The following is a 16420-nucleotide window of genomic DNA, read 5'->3' as shown; positions in this document are numbered from 1 at the left end:
ATAAATAGATGGTTTGCTCTCAGTCATCGTAACTGTTTTCCTCAAGTCAGCAGTGTAGATGTTCAAAAGGTCAGAATTCATCTCGGTATAAATCCGCTATGAAATGTACTTGACAAAAAAGTTTTTAATTACACTTGGCATTGCTGCTAGTGCGGGTCACCTGTTTGCAAAGGGAGTTCATGTGTGACACGAGCCATGGGGCTGTCCCCCTGTGAAAGGGTTACAGATCAGTTTCCGAACTGCACTAACCTCAGTTTAACAATCCATAGAAATATTTTAATGTTAAATATATAACGAAGACGTATTAAACCCAATGACACTCCACATTTTTATATTGTTCTTAATTTAGTTCTACAGCAGTACTGCCTAGGAGCCTCACTTGTCCCATTGTGCTAGGCACTGTGCAGACATAGTCAATGATAGTTGTTGATACAGTATTGAAACAGGATCCAGACATCCTTTTACTGTCTCTCACAGTGAACTTGTCTACTTCTGCACAAATTTAATCACACAAAGCTCATTAAAGCATCCTGAATTAACCCGAGGAGCCACCCAGAGCCATTATTTATTGACAATACAAATAACTTTCAGCTCGATTTGTGCATCTTCAGGAAAACCCCATTTGGAAATAAACTGTTAACCAGCCCCCTTAAATTTGACTGAAGAAAAGCAGTATAGTCATGGTTATGTATAACTGGGTTCAAAAAAGAATTAGATAAGTTCATGGAAGATAGGTCTATCAATGGCTATTAGCCAAGATGGGCAGGGATGGAACCCCATGCTCTTGGTGTCCCTAAACCTCTGACTGCTAGAAGCTGGGACTGGATGACAGGGGATGGATCACTCTATAATTTCTCTGTTCTGTTCACTCCCTCTGAAGCAGCTTGCACTGGCCACTATCAGAAGATAGGATACTGGGTGAGGTGGACCACTGATGACCCAGTGTAACTGTTCTTATGTGAATAAACAATCCATTCTAAACATATCCGCAGACTACAGTACACTTGTTATTCACACATTGACGATAAATAAATCTTTTGGGTGTGAATATAGTACACTCAGCTAGGAGAGCTGGATCAAAAGAACTTTACCCTGGGTGGTCAATTTTAACTTAATCTCTGTTTTCATTCTATGTGATGCCTGAAGCAGACAACTGTTTGGATTAGGGAATCCCATACAGCTCAGTGGCTTCTTAAATACAGAAGGGATTGGGCCAAGCGAGGGAAACAATAGGCAGATGGAGAAGGCAATTTATAGTCTTCACTGGTAATTTAAAACAAGTACTGCTAATGTTATTAAGAGGAAATTAATATTGCTGCTAGTATGATATAAAATGAAAGGACTGTTCACTGTTAAAGTATCTATCTCTTTGAATGCATCACTAAGATCAGCCACATGTAATGCCAATAATTTGCTTTCTTTGAATACACTGAAAGGCATCTTATGTAATATTTGTTTGAATTTGCACCATGGTTTGGATTCTGTACACCTCTGAGAGTCATCAGAGTGATTTTTGGGAAGGTCCCGCCAAAAATAACTCCCCTACTTTACTCAGAATAAATAGTTTGCTTTTCTGAGTAATGTTCCAGAAACAGAGCTCTACACACTGCAGACGTATTGTACTGAAGGTCAGCCAGGGACACACAGCCTGCTTTGGCTTCTTTGGAGGGCTTTGTGTGAAGAGAGAGATTAAGGCATTCTAGTGCCATAGCTATCTTCACTGCCATTCATTTATGTGGTACTAATATTTTTACAATGAGCTCCCCTTTGTCTGTGATAAATCCTATGTACAATATGAGGAGAGAAGGAAGGTTGTTTTTAGAGAGGAGGAATGAGGGACCATGCAATCTTATTTATTTGTCTCATCATTTCCACAAAAGTCATTTCTTGGAAACATAACCAAAGAGACAGGTGATGCTCTCAGACAAACAAACTTATACTGAGTCCTGGTAATGTTAATACGTTGCTCCAGAAATTTATTTTAGGCTTAATTGGCATGTGCGCACACAAACACATATGCTCTCAGGGGACCACTGTGTCCAGCCACGGCATGATCCCCAAGGAAACCCAAGTAACAGTCCCACCACCATCCTCCATTTGGGGAAAGCCGCTTTAAATTACAACCTTATTTACACAGGACCCCTCCCCTGCCCGGAAGCTGTGCTGAATTAGTGCCTCTCCTGGGCACGTTCACCCTGACTCTTTGGCCTTGGAAGTCTTCCAGTAGGTCTAATAGATGTACATTATTGGATGTTACTGTTTCTCCAAAAGGTCTCGTTTCTCCCAGCAAAACCTCAGCTCTTCAGTTAATTTTCAATTTCTTGATTCCTGCTTTATTTTTTAGTCTGGGCTCTCCACTATTCATCACTCAGCTTCTGTGATACAGAACTTCATTTTTTCACCTTTGCCAGAAGGACATTCTTGTTGTCATCTGTTTGTTGCTTCAATTACTTGTTACCCTGGGTAACCTCATCTCTTTATCCCAGGCTCGTAACCATGGTACAGTACGTGAGTGTCTAAGAGCGCTTTTAATGAATTTACTATTGGAGGCTCATCCTCTGATAGGAGATTTTCCCTGCTCATTCAGGGAGGGAACAACATTTATTTTTGATTCTGATCAAGGATGGTACTGGTCTGATGCTGGCTTTTTTTTTTTTTTTTTTTAGTATGTACATAGCAATAATGAGCACTGACTTCTCTTGCTTCAGAGGATAATAACTTTCAGGAATTAGAGTAACAGCCGTGTTAGTCTGTATTCGCAAAAAGAAAAGGAGTACTTGTGGCACCTTAGAGACTAACCAATTTATTTGAGCATGAGCTTTCGTGAGCTACAGCTCACTTCATCCGATGAGCTGTAGCTCACGAAAGCTCATGCTCAAATAAATTGGTTAGTCTCTAAGGTGCCACAAGTACTCCTTTTCTTTTCAGGAATTAGTCACCTTCTGCTACCCTACTGTTTTACAGATTAAATTAGTGATAGGATAGGCTTTACTGGAGCTGCTGTTCACATAAAAGATGACAAGAGATAGCTCCCCTGAAAGGCAAGAACAGAGCTCAGCCTTGTTCTAAAGTCTTATCTACACTTGGCTTTTAGCCACCAGTGCAAACTCCTGTTGTCGAACAGGGTAAGCTGTGCAATAGCACAAATTGTGTCTGTGCTAGGAGTTTGCAGTGGTGGTTAAAATCCCAGTGTAGACAACGTGTTAGTCTTATGGCCTCTTATTTTACAATATTCATATGTACTTAGCATGGTGACAGGCACTGTACAGACAAATATGAGAAGTAGCTTTTCTTCCAATTTTTTTTAATCTCTCAGGAATGATACTTGTCTCAGATAACATTTTTTGCAAGAACGGGCTTGTCTGTACCCCATCACGTTTTTTGTGTCTTGAGCAGAATATCTACCTCAGTGATAAGACTTAATGGAGAGAAACTAGTAGTAAATCAGAACACCCACATAGTTCCACATAATAAGAATTTAGGCAGTGTCTTCTTAGCAACACCAATCACTATGCACTTGGGTCGCTTCCCCATTTCATTTTGTGAAGCAGCAATGTGATATTGCACCTATTAATGTGTCATTGGCAGCAGGGAGTGAACCTGGGAGTCTAGATCTTAATGCATGAGCCTCTTCCCTAAACTAAAAGAGCCTTTGTTAGTTGAGGCTTATGAATCTCTCTACATGGCCCAGCTACCAAGTGAAGGGGACAGAGCACTGCACTGAGGGGATGTGGGTTACACATGGCTCCCCATCAGGGATCTTCCCCCCTCCTCCCCAATCAGGTGAATTTTCACAGCTATACTCTATAAAAGAGAATTTGAATTGAAAATGACATGGTGTGGAGGTGTCCTCCTCCTATCCCCCCACGTACACCAAGACTGACCCAAGATTCTCTCCTGTCCCCAAGATCTTACCAGCCTGAAGATTCTTTCATCCTTAGTGTAAAGAGTCTGGCAGCATAGTGCAGTAAAATCTCATTCTCTGGGCAAGTTAGTGACAGAAAGATAAGGGAGCTGTCATTTGATTTGTAAAGATCTACAGAACCATCATTTCAATGGTGTCTGCAACATGGCAGGGGGGACTCACTGTCCCACTCACCCATCCTCTGTCTCCCAGCTCCAGGTCCTCCAGTTGGCGGAAATTTTGATAATACAGTGTCATCAGAAATGGGTCCAGTTGGGTGTCATTCGAAAGCCCTTTCTCTCACAAACACAATCGTACCAAATATGACAAATCTAGAACAATTATGTAGATGTATTTGAAAAAATGATTTTAAAATCAACATTTTAAAATTGTACTTTAACATAGAGATGCACTGCTTACACCAAAAAGACATTGACCTTTGGTAATCCTAGGGAAGCTAGCCTTGCCATGTAGGACTGAAAACATTTATTCATCAAAGCCATCATCTATGTCATTTCCATCTAGGGCACATTATCACATCAATCCTTGTCTGTGCCAAACTACAAGGCAGGCTGTTGGCCAAACATTTGCAGAGGGAACATTTGGTCTTTGCACCTGAGCACTAGATTATCTGAAGGATTAATTGGGGAGCACATGGTATTTCACCCGCAGCTGGTGTGGTCAGTCCATCCTCCAAGACCCATTCATGCCTGATTGATTGAGCACATCCAAAGCTGTCCTCCCCTTTCTGGAGCCATTCCATTGCTTGATAATTTACCCTCTTGATAGCTGGAATAAATGCATACCTTGTCAGTGGTAATTTTTCTCTATATGCCTGCTTGTTTGGAAACCATTCACCAACGTAGCTCTGCAAGTGTCATAATTTCAGTCTTCAAACAGTAAACTCAGCATATGAATGCCTCCAGTGCATTTATGACCTCCTCAGCGACTGTCTCAGCCATTCTGAGCACCTTCAGAGTGAGGAGAGAGAGAGTCTTCAGAGACTGAATCAAATGCCTTCCAGTGGGATAATTTGGTCTTTCTAGCCAACCTGCCAGTAGTGTGTCACTCTGAAAGGAAATGGAAACCTGGCAGTCTGGCCTCTTCCAATAGTCCAACTGATAGGAACACATCTCTGAGGGATAAACAGCAGTGCTGTCCCCCAACTGCAGGCACAAAAACAGAATCTGGCCGAAGTCTTCGGTACTGTCTCACAGAGAGCACTAGAACATCTGTGTTGTAATAATTCGGAATTTAGTATCATCTCTCTGTGGCATTGATGGCGTACAACGTAATTTTAATGTTGGCCTCCTCATGGGAACTACGAAGAAACTCCATTGAACAGTAAGAGGCGGAAATTTCATTCGGCCATGCAATGACAAAATTCTCTGGGCAATTCTTCGCATGCTGGAGCATTTTTCCTGCAAGATATGCAGTTAACTCATCCTTTGTGCGAGCACGAGACAGTAGCTTCTTCATTGTGACACCGCAGGTGTTTGTGGAGCCAATGATTTTGTCGTGGAAAGGTGCAAAACCAAGGAGTCTCTTCCAGGGCCGGCTCTACAGTTTTTGCCGCCCCAAGCAGTGCAAAGAACTGCCGCCGCGGACGGCCAAAGGGAGAAGCCGCCGCCGAATTGCTGCCGTGGCCAGAGGAACTGCCGCCCCTTTCTAACTGCCGCCCCAAGCACCTGCTTGGAACGCTTCGTGGTCTCGTCTTTCTGGTAATATTTTTAATTGATTAGATGGACTTTGTCACAGGTCTAGAATTTTCTCTTCAGCCTCCTAACCAAGTGTTCAGCCAAATCTTGGCAGGTGTTACCATAGTAACCCAGGCCCTGGCCCTAGCACCTGCGACAGCCGTGGTACAGCAGCACGGAGCGCTGTCCTGGGGAGAGAGAGAGCGCCCGGGAGAGGGCCGCTCGAGCTCAGAATCTGCCTGCAGTGGGCAGTTGGAAAGTGGTTAGAGAAGAAGGGGTGAACAGTGACTGTGCTGGGGTGAAAAGAGGATTGGCCAGAGGAAGCTGTGTTAGAGAAAGCTGGACTGTGAAGGGCCATATGCAAGGAGCCCGGGGAGAAAGGGGGTTGGATAGGGGTTGGGGTCCCGGGGGGCAGTCGGGACAGGGGTGTGGACAGGGGTCGGGGCAGTCAGGGGACTGGGAGCAGGGGGGGCTGGGTGGGGGTGGTGTCCCTTGGGGTGGTTGGGGCAGGGGTCCCGGGAGGGGGCGGTCAGGGGACAAGGAGTTGGATGGGTCAGGAGTTCTGATGGGGGGCAGGAAGTGGGAGGGGGTGGATAGGGGGGCGGGGTCCAGGCTGTTTGGGGAGGCACAGCCTTTCCTACCTGGCCCTCCATAAAGTTTTGCAACCCTGATGTGGCCCTCGGGCCAAAAAGTTTGCCCACCCCGGTCAGGTCATCCCAGTCACGATTAATGTTTCATTCCAAATTCAGTGGAGTTCTGGAGCTGTTAGAAAAAAACAGCGGAGAGCATTTGGATGCTGTGTTATGCCCACCAGCCCCCAACGACCTTCATTGCTCTGTTTTCATGTTCTAAGGCTTCATCTGAGCTAAGAGCACAGAAGGGAACTGTCGACCTTTTAACAACCCAATTTCCTTTTTGAAATTCTTCTCATATGTCCAGGTCAGACTTTTCTACACCTCTTATTTCAGTGAGGTACCAGGCAATCATCGCAGAATAGTTCATCTAGAGCAAAACACTATTTCATGAAGTCTTCCAGTGCTGCAAGGTGCAAATTCCAATTAGCAGTCCTGACAAATCGAATAAAAAGCAACTGAAGCTCAACCATCTTCATGCCGCACCATTCCAACAGTTGGCTTTGTCACCAATTCAACCTGATGAAATTGCTTGATCCGTTCCATGGTATTGCAGCTCTCCAGGGTGCACAATAGGTCAGAGAGAGTGGAATGTACGCTGGGTGAGTGGAACTGGTTTGGCAAGTCCTGTACACTTTGGAAAATGACTTCAAAGACCTCAGTCTGCTCTTCACAGAAGACGTTGAATTACGTTCTGTAATGTACAGTAGAACCTCAGCATTCCGAACACCTCGGGAATGGAGGTTGCTCGTAAAACTGAACAATACAGTATGGTTGTTCTTTCAAAAGTTTACTACTGAACATTGACTTAATACACCTTTGAAACTTTACTAGGCAGAAGAAAAATGCTCCTTTCTCTTTATTTTTTTAGTAGTTTACGTTTAACACAGTACGGTACTGTTTTTTTGGTTTTTGTTGTATCTGCTGCTGCCGGATTGCATATGTCTGGTTCCAAATGAGGTGTGTGATTGGTTAGTTCATAACTCTGGTGTTCATAACGCTGAGGCGCTACTGTACTTACGTACCAACGTGCATACCATTTGCGGATGGATTCCAGTCATTTCTGGAGACGAAGCACTGGTTAAGACATCAGCATTACGACTCTTCTGACGTAATAAACAAAGCTGATAATCAATACTGCTGAACTACCGGTACTTCTTTTTTTGCCAGTGATGGTAAATCAGCTTGAAGCACTGCTTCCACTTACCGTAATCTGTAACATCAAAAAATTAATTGGGTATCGCGTTCTGAGCATTAACTGGTAACAGAGTACTGTCAGTCAAGGGTCACGTTTTAGCTGTGTGAGGGCTGCATGTTTGACATGCCTGTCTTACGTAAAATTAAAAAACCCTATTTTTAAACATTTTCTTGACTATATATCTGCATCGAATCATGAAACTGGAAAGGACCTCGAGAGGTCATCTAGTTCAGTCCCCTGCACTCGTGGCAGGACTAAGATTATCTAGACCATTCCTGACAGGGGTGTTTGTCTAACCTGCATAATTGTTCTAGTTTGTCGTGTTTGGTACCACTGTCCTTGTGGGATAACGGGATTTTGAATGATACCCAATTAGGATTCTGTAGATTTTTGCAAATCAAATGACACCTCTCTTACCTTTCTATTGCCCATGGAATTATGCATGTTCCCAGACAGAAAGAGCCAGATCCAAAGCCCACTGAAGTCAATAGGAAAGACTTTTATGACTTCAGTGGGCATTGGATCAGACACAAAGTGGACCACTACTCTGAAAAGTGACTTTGCAATATGGCATCACTGGTTCCTGTATTTATTGTCTCATTGATTTCCAGATCAATTATGCTGAGTTACCAGTTTTAAAAAATTATCTTTTTCTACCTACTAGCCCTGGAAACTCCATCTGGCATCTGAGAGTCAAACTGGGTTCTTTCTGCCTCACATGTCACTAACAGTAAGGATTCTGCAATTAGGACATAGCTAATAATTTTGCTGATGGAGTGCGAACAGAAATAGCATCAAACTCCCTCTCCCTCTGTAAGGCTAAAATGAGTAAAGGATAGCAGAAAATTATTTTAGTCAGTAAACAGAAACTAATATCACAGGGAGCAGAGCTACTGGGTAAGAAGGGGCCTACTTTGCAGAACAAAACCAGACTTTAAGGTCAGATCCTCCTCCATTACTTTGTTTTGCTAGAGAAAAAATAATAAAATGTAGGAACATGAGTAACTGAAAGTAATTTTTCCAACCTTAAAGGCTTATGTCTTTTCTAGCTGTATTCTTTCTCTCCTTACACTTCTTTAATCTCTTCCACTCTCACTTCCATTTTCTCTTCCCCTTCTCTCAACTGATTATCTATTTCTGTGTGTCTCCAATTTCCTTTTCTTCATCTTTGCATTCTCACCTGCTTTCTAATCTAATAATCTATTTCCATAAGGGTCTAATTCTGACCTTGGTTAAACAGATAGATACAGGAGGACAGAAGAGGACCCTAAGCGTTTATCCTGTGCTCATCACTCTGTCAGAGTACATAATAAAAATGTATCACTACAGTATAAAGGCCTGAATGTGGTCTCGTTTCCTCCCTTTTTCTACCTAAAGAAATGTGTTGTTCAGTATAGCATAGCATACTATTTAAGTATGTACAAAACCCATCAGTGTGGAAAAACAAGAGATGAACTGTATACACCTTACAAAAAAGAAACGCTTGGCATGTACAGAAAAAACACTTCAAAAATAGTATCACACAATGTTGCTGTCACCTCCATACCAGAAAGAACAGAAAATGAACCGTAGCACTGCAACTCATACCTATTGAAATTACACTGCAGAACTGGCCTCTTGCTTCTCGGATGACAAGCTGATCCACATTCTAATCTCTTGCACAAATATGTGAATTACAAGAGGATGGAATTCCCCTATGCCCCATGATTGCATCAAACGTGTTTCTAATCACAACACAAATAGAAGTTAGCATATATAGGAACAGAAACAGCTATAAACACTATACGTAGATCCTAGGAGCAACCAAATACAGAATTTTTAAAAATTGCCTTATTTCCTCCTTTGTCAGTAAGAAGTCTCGCTAACAATCTTTTGCAGACACTTCTGTGTATCTCTCGGTGAATTTCAGTGCTTCCCTTTTAATCTTTTTAGTAATTTCAGGGAAGTGAGTTTTAACTGATGACTCCAGTCCCGGCGATGTCGATTTCAAAGCTAATCCCCTCGTCGGGGAGGAGTACAGAAATCAATTTTAAGAGCCCATTAAGTTGAAAAAATAGCTTCGTTGTGTGGACGGGTGCAGGGTTAAATTGATCTAACGCTGCTAAATTCGACCTAAACTCGTAGTGTAGACGAGGGCTTAGGCTATTCAGGATGTTCCAGCTTTTCCCTTTTCGCTCCTTTTGCCAGGCACCTTTTCAGTGCACCACACACCTTCCTTGTGTTGTTAGCACCATTTGAGTTTTCACACTTGACTCATGAATATCTGACCCCTAAAACTCTTGGCTATCCAAAGAGCTCCGAACATGTACTGCCTATACCGGCCATCATCCTTCCACCCCCTCCCCAACTCCCCAAGACTGGGTGGCCAAAGGGAAGAGAATGCGAAGAGGAAAAACTTCTTGTGGTGGTGGGGTTCTCCAAAACTGTATGGTGGCTTAACAAAAGAAAGGAGAGAGTGAGGCGAGGCTAGGTTCTGGTTTTGATTTGATTGGGAAATTTGCCTATCAGAAAGACTAAAAGTATGTCTCTTGAAAGAAAACTGAGATTCTAGAGAAAAATAACCCAATCTGAGGAAAATCTGCAGTCAGACCCCAAAGAACTGGATTTACATTGCTTGAGATTATCTCTGTTTATAATTTTCAGGGAAAAAATCTTACCTCCTGGTTGTTGACATTTTGAGTGATATATGTTTCTGAGTTATGTCAGAGGCGGGAGGGAAAAGGTGCTTTTTGCAAACATTGGTTTCAATGTTTTGACACAACAAAAATACAAACAACTGTTGTCAAAATTAGTGCACAGAGAGTACTTGAAGTTACTGCATTACTCTGGGTGTCTAGAGAAGGATTTCACCATGGGGTGCATGGGTTCTAGTTATTGCAGTCATTTTACATTCCTGTCCGCTTCTGATTTGGTGGCAGGGTGACACATGAGGCATTTCCTGTAGCCTCTCTCCTTTGCCTCAAACATGAAGAAGTTTTTTCCTCACGCTTCAGTTAAAATGGTTTCCCATTTCCGATGGCTACTTCTTCAAAACCTCTCCAACTTCTTTGTTTCTATACAGTGAAGAAGAAGGTATGTCTGGTGCAGTTTCTTCACTGGCACATGAATTGCACACCTCTTTTGGAGGTGTAATGTGCTTTATGCCTAATGGTTTTCATTTTAGCAACAAGCCTCTATTGCTTGGTCCCAAGTGCATCCAGGTGTCTTCAACAACCCAAAAAGTTTGCCAGTAACCTATAATGATTTTGTGCTATTAGCTGCGGCTCATTGACTTTACAGTTAATTTAAAAAACACATTATTTATGTGGTCTTTACACAGTGTGTATCCTTCCACTATGAAAACTAGTTTCTACGCAAAAGCTGATACAAAATACTAGGGAAAAGGTTACAAACACCTGTTCTAAACTATTCTAACTATATTAATTTTTTAAACATTTCCTTCTAATATTAACTTATTTTTCCAAAGTTCCTGGGGTATTTGTGTTCTTATCTCCCCTGTCCTGTGGCCCAAATGTCTAGCTGCCTTTTCAATAGCAGTTTATGGCCTAACAGCCAGTTTCAACTCACTTTCTTCTATTAAAAAAACAAGTGGAATAATGAACAACTCAGTTTTAGCTTTTATAGTAGAAAGTGGATTACAAATAGCTGAAAGGCCACAAACCACTGCTGAAAGAGCGGACTGGCACTTGACCTAAAGGAACAGTTAAAACTTCACTTTTTCTCCTCTTGACCTTCCTCCTTTTTGTTTCAATTCAATCTAACCCTTCCACCTCTTCAATTAAGGTGTGACAGAACTCACAATAAACATCTCATAGTACCCACAACAAGGCCTCCAGTAAATCAAGGGAAGACCAGAACTGACATTCCTGATTAAATCTGAATAACAACAAGCAGACAAAAACATTTCAAGTAAATGAACAAAAAGTCAACCAACCATTCAGGCCTCCTTTATACACCATAAGGAAACAAAAAAGGGTTATGGAATTAAACTAAATCAAGCCTTAAACTGGTTTAGATGTATCTATAGTAGGGGTTTGCACTGGTGTAACTACATTGATTTTTAAATTGTTACACTGATCCAACTTTTCTAATATAGGCCAGGTCCAATCCAATGTATTACAAAACTCCCAGCATCTTTCCTTTTATTTTTTCCCTTAGTTATTTTTCCATTTGATTCTCATATTACCGGTTGGAATAAATGCACAGTCATTTCTTTCAGTATGTGATCACTCACTATCTATTTTTTTCTTTAAAGAATTTCAATTACATTACTTATATTAAAGTAATGCTGAGAGGCCCCAATCAGGTTCCAAGTCTGGTTGCACTAGGGACTGCACACATGTATGGGTAGTCATTTGTCTTTATCCTAAAGACTGATGTTAACCGAAAAAGCCTACATTATAGGTTAGAATTTAAGGCTGTGATCTTGCAAGATGGTCTATGTGGATGGATCCCCAGGTCCACTGTAGGTGAGAGGCTTCAAGGAGCCAGTGAGATAACTTGTGGATCCTATTAACTGAGAGAAAAAAGGGGAGACTGTCTTCTCAGACTGAGGTACCCTTCCTGTATACTCTCGTTCCCCCTCATTAGGGGAGGGTGGGAGGATTCAGAGATGGGCTGAATCTTAGCAGTTAGACTGAAGGGGGCCAACCCTGAATATTGGTTATTTGGCAAGGAGCCTTTTAACGTTGCACTTGCGCTCAAGTAGATGCCTGATATTGATGGGGGTGGAGTCCCTCCCATTAAAATTAAATAAAATAAAGTTGCAGCCCTTCTCCTTTTCAATCCATCCCTGCATCTGTGTTACATTCACCTGCGTGTCCTGATCTGCTATGTCACAGTTGAAAATTTAAAGCTGTGATCCTGCAAGGTTGTCTCTGAGGATGGATCCCCACTGAAGTCAGTTTTCAGAGTAGCAGCTGTGTTAGTCTGTATTCGCAAAAAGAAAAGGAGTACTTGTGGCACCTTAGAGATGAACACATTTATTTGAGCATAAGCGAGCTGTAGCTCACGAAAGCTTATGCTCAAATAAATGTGTTCGTCTCTAAGGTGCCACAAGTCCTCCTTTTCTTTTTACTGAAGTCAGTGGGGCTCCATGTGGGCCCAGGTCTCTGCCTGCTCAGACTAACTGACTGAATCAGGGTCTAAATTAATAAGTCAGGTAATGAGAATGTAATAAGTCAGGTAATGATTCTCACAGCAGCTGCAACTCAGCCTATTTGCACATGGCTAAAGCATACCTTTAACATCATGACCAGTAATATTACAAATGAAAAAGAGAAATAAGTTACAGTTGCTGTGGGAACCATTACTCAGTGCTTTCATTTCACATTTGCCATGAGTAGATCTTCCCGCCTCTACACTTTCAAATGGGGGTGGGGGTAATACCTGTTGGGAGGAGGTTTTAATTCTGAGTTTCTTCAGCATGTCAAATTTACTTTCTTCATTCATTAAACTTGCCATCAAAAGAAACAGACACATAATCTCCACCCTTACATTAAGCATTTTTTTTTCCTTTGTGGGTCTTCTAATCTTCACCAACTTCCTCGGAAACTATAGATGCCCTCCCAGCCTTTCTGTTTCTGGGATTTTATTTGTGGTTTTCTCCTTCCTCCTTTGCCTCCTCTCCCCCTCCTCAATCCCATCTGTGCTGTTGCTCCCATCCACAGCTTTTGCTTAGAGCAACACAGCCAGCCTGAAACTGATGCAAGCCTAGTCAGTTTCACTGTCTTGGCATGATGAAAGCACTGTAGGCAGATCTTACAAAATGCACTCAACCAATTACCAGCAGTGCATAAGTAGGGTGACCAGATAGCATCTGTGAAAAAACGGGACAGGGCATTCAGGGTAATAGGTGCCTATATAAGAAAAAGTCCCAAAAAACAGGACCGTCCCTTTAAAAACGGGACATCTGATCACCCTATGCGAAAGGAACTGGCCCATAGTTTAAACTTGTGTGTGTGTCTCTCACATTTTCAACAGTGGCTAGTAATTTTGAGTGACTCCATTTCTGGGCACCCAATTTGTGACACGTTTTCAGAAGTACTGTGTAACAAGCTGGGTGTGTTTGACTGAAACCAAACCAAACCAAGCAGATGATGATCTAGTGGGGAAAATGTTATGCTTGTTTTGCTGAACTCCCTGTTGCAGACCTTTCGCTAACTCAATCAGGTGTTAAGGAGAGAGGAGTGACGCTCTAGAGATGGCGTGGGCTATGCAGTCTTTGGACAGGAACTTGGGGAGCAGCCACGCCTGTTGAAAAGGCTTTTGCTGGATTTTGTGTTTCAGCAGGAGTTATTTTAGTGAATAAAACCAAACTGCAGGAAGATGTTCCAAATGCTGTGGTCAATGGCACCCCATGCAACCTCACTAGAAATGAAAGGAATTGCAAAGGGTGTAAGTCAGCACAGAATTTGGCCATATGGAAGGAGGCCAAATTCTGCCCTTGGATGCACACACAGAGCTTACTTTGAAGTTAATTGGAGGCTCTGGTGTAGTTGCAGAACAAGCATTTGGTCTGTGTAATTTGCCAGCTACTACCATTTTAGCCCAGTAGTAGTTCTCATTTCTGATCAAGCATAAGGACACACTTTAACTCCTCATTATCTCCCAGTTCATAATGATCATAGCAAAGGTACCAAACACAAGCAAATAGTCATGCAGAACCTTCATATTACTGGGTTGTTGTTTTTTTCTCTCCTCACCCCTTATTTTTTCAACGGCGCATTCAAATAAATAAATCATAATTCTGTTAAAATGTTCTGAAAAAAATGCTAACTCTCAAAGACTATTCAGCAACAGCAGACAACCTCAAATCCTAACAGCTGCTGAAATGTCCCTCTTTAATCGATAAAGTTTCTTGCAGGCTTTTCCGCATTTTTTAAATTCACATTTTGGGTGATTTAACAGATCATCCTCTTTTAAAAAAAAGAATAATAATAATTCTCAAACAGAAACTTGAAATGATCCCTTCATGCTGATACCACACATCCACCCAGCTGTACGGAGACCCGCACGCAGGCAGACGCACAGAGCAACTTCCTCATTCCTGGTGGGGAAGGAGGGGGACGACCATCACAACCGTTGTCTTGGGCTGGAGGCCCCAAACCCAGCCGCCCTCCTGCAGCTGCCACGGTGGAAGCAGCCCCGGGCATTCCTGCGATTGCTCACCATCCACACAATGCAGAGCGATCCCTACTTCCCCTCTGGCTTCCAGGGCGGGAGGGAAAGGAGGCGACGGGCCAGCAGCAGGGAGGAGTGACCTGCAGCTAGGTACCAGCCATGCGATTTCTGGGGGGGAGGGCTTCAAACACTGGCTTGACCCCCCCACCGCGCGCGGTGCAGGGAAAGCCCAGGGCCCTGCTGCCCCTTACCCTAGGCTCTGCAGCTCCTCTAGCACGTCCCCTTCTTGCTCCGCGGGGAGGACCCCCGTGCCTCGGCTCATCTTCGCGCCTCCTCGCGGCTCTGCTTTGCCCATCCGCACCACCTGCGGCTCGCGCCCCGCCGCGCGCGGGGACGGGCAGGCAGAGACAGGGGGCTCCCTGCCCCGGCTCCCGCTCAGCGGCCGCGGAGGAGGCGCTCCGCACGAGCAGCAGCCCGCTGCTGCTGCTGCATGGCAAGCGAGCCCAATGAGGAAGTGAGAGCGGGTCCCTCCCTGCACCTAACCACCCTGCCCGAGGCGCCGGCAGGGAGGGAAGAGCTGGCCCCCGGGGGAATGCAGCCGGCGCGCGCGGCATTGTGTGGAAGGTGCGTGTGGCTCGAGCTGAGAGGAGGAGGAGGAGGAGGAGGAGGAAGGCTTGTGGCTAGGGACCAAGCCTCGGCAATTCCCCGCCTCCAAACAACCTTTTCTCTGCCTCCTCATCTTCTGTGACACCGCCCTGTTGGAGACCTGTAGTGGCTTCCCTTTCTCACTCCAGGACCTGAGTAAGCCGGGGTAGGCAACCTAGGGCACGCCAGCTGATTTTCAGTGGCGCTCACACTGCCCGGGTCCTGGCCACCGGTCCAGGGAGGGGGCTCTGCATTTTAATTTAATTTTAAATGAAGCTTCTTAAACACCTTTAAAAACCTCATTTACTCTACATACAACAATAGTTCCATTATATATTATCGACTTATAGAAAGAGACCGTCTACAAATGGTAAAATGCAGTACTGGCAGGCGAAACCTTCAGTTAGAGTGAATAGATGAAGACTCAGCACAGCACTTCTGAAAGGTTGCTGACCCCTGCAGGGTTCTGGGTTTCCAGTGACGCCATGGAGCTGGGCCCACGCTCAGAAGGGGCCCTGGCCCGCTCCGTTTGCTGGCTTCTTCCCTCCTCCTCCTCCTCCCCCCCCCCCGCCCTTGTTCCTCTCGACCTGCAGGGTTGTGTAGGGCGCTCTGCATTTGTGGGGGGATTTTGGGGAGGCTCTGGCCATAGGGAGTCGGGGGAGCTCCCAAAGCGACTGTGCCTCAGCAACACAATCCTTCCATGAGTGACAAGTGTGCAGGGGATGTATGCAGGCTGCATTATCCTTGACAATGGTTCAGCTTGATAACCTGCACCTGACACACTCTAGCTGCTTATTAGGGAATTAGGGGAATTGGAACATGTAATTCACCACCAATGTGGCACCCCTGGGGATAATGCCAGCCATCATGTCACTCAGAGCTTGGGTGTATGATGTGGTGTTAAAAACACCTGAGGCCTCTGTATGCTACATCTTCTACTGTTACTATCACCCGTGGAGAATGGGCGACAGGAGACTTGATGATTACCTGTTCTGTTCATTCCCTCTGGGCCACCTGGCATTGGCCACTGTCGGAAGACAGGATACTGGCTAGATGGACCTTTGGTCTGACCAGTATGGCTATTCTTATGTAGCTGTTCCAGTGGTGAATTACAAGTTTAAATTTTCCTAAGTCCTATCAGGTGGTTGGGGGGGAGAGGTGGGAGATGGAAATAGTCTGGATTTATCTCCTCCTTCCTGCCCATCATTACTGCTCCATTTGT

The 16420-nt window shown here is 44.0% G+C and overlaps 2 protein-coding genes across 2 annotated transcripts in view; one reads left to right on the top strand and one right to left on the bottom strand.

The window, feature by feature from the left end:
- The window catches only part of DAPP1 (dual adaptor of phosphotyrosine and 3-phosphoinositides 1), a 43444-nt gene extending 28367 nt beyond the window's left edge, over positions 1–15077 (bottom strand). Inside the window, exon 1 of the mRNA XM_077815063.1 lies at positions 14805–15077. Coding sequence (XP_077671189.1) covers positions 14805–14908 — 104 coding nt within the window. The 5' untranslated portion in view covers positions 14909–15077. The remainder of the gene's footprint in view (positions 1–14804) is intronic.
- LAMTOR3 (late endosomal/lysosomal adaptor, MAPK and MTOR activator 3) overlaps positions 1–16420 on the top strand; it is a 77648-nt gene that overhangs the window by 38813 nt on the left and 22415 nt on the right. The gene's annotated exons all lie outside the window — the stretch shown is intronic.

This window comes from Eretmochelys imbricata, chromosome 4 (assembly GCF_965152235.1).
Source record: "Eretmochelys imbricata isolate rEreImb1 chromosome 4, rEreImb1.hap1, whole genome shotgun sequence".
Taxonomy (NCBI): Eukaryota; Metazoa; Chordata; order Testudines; family Cheloniidae; genus Eretmochelys; species Eretmochelys imbricata.
This window is presented reverse-complemented; position numbering and strand designations above follow the sequence as displayed.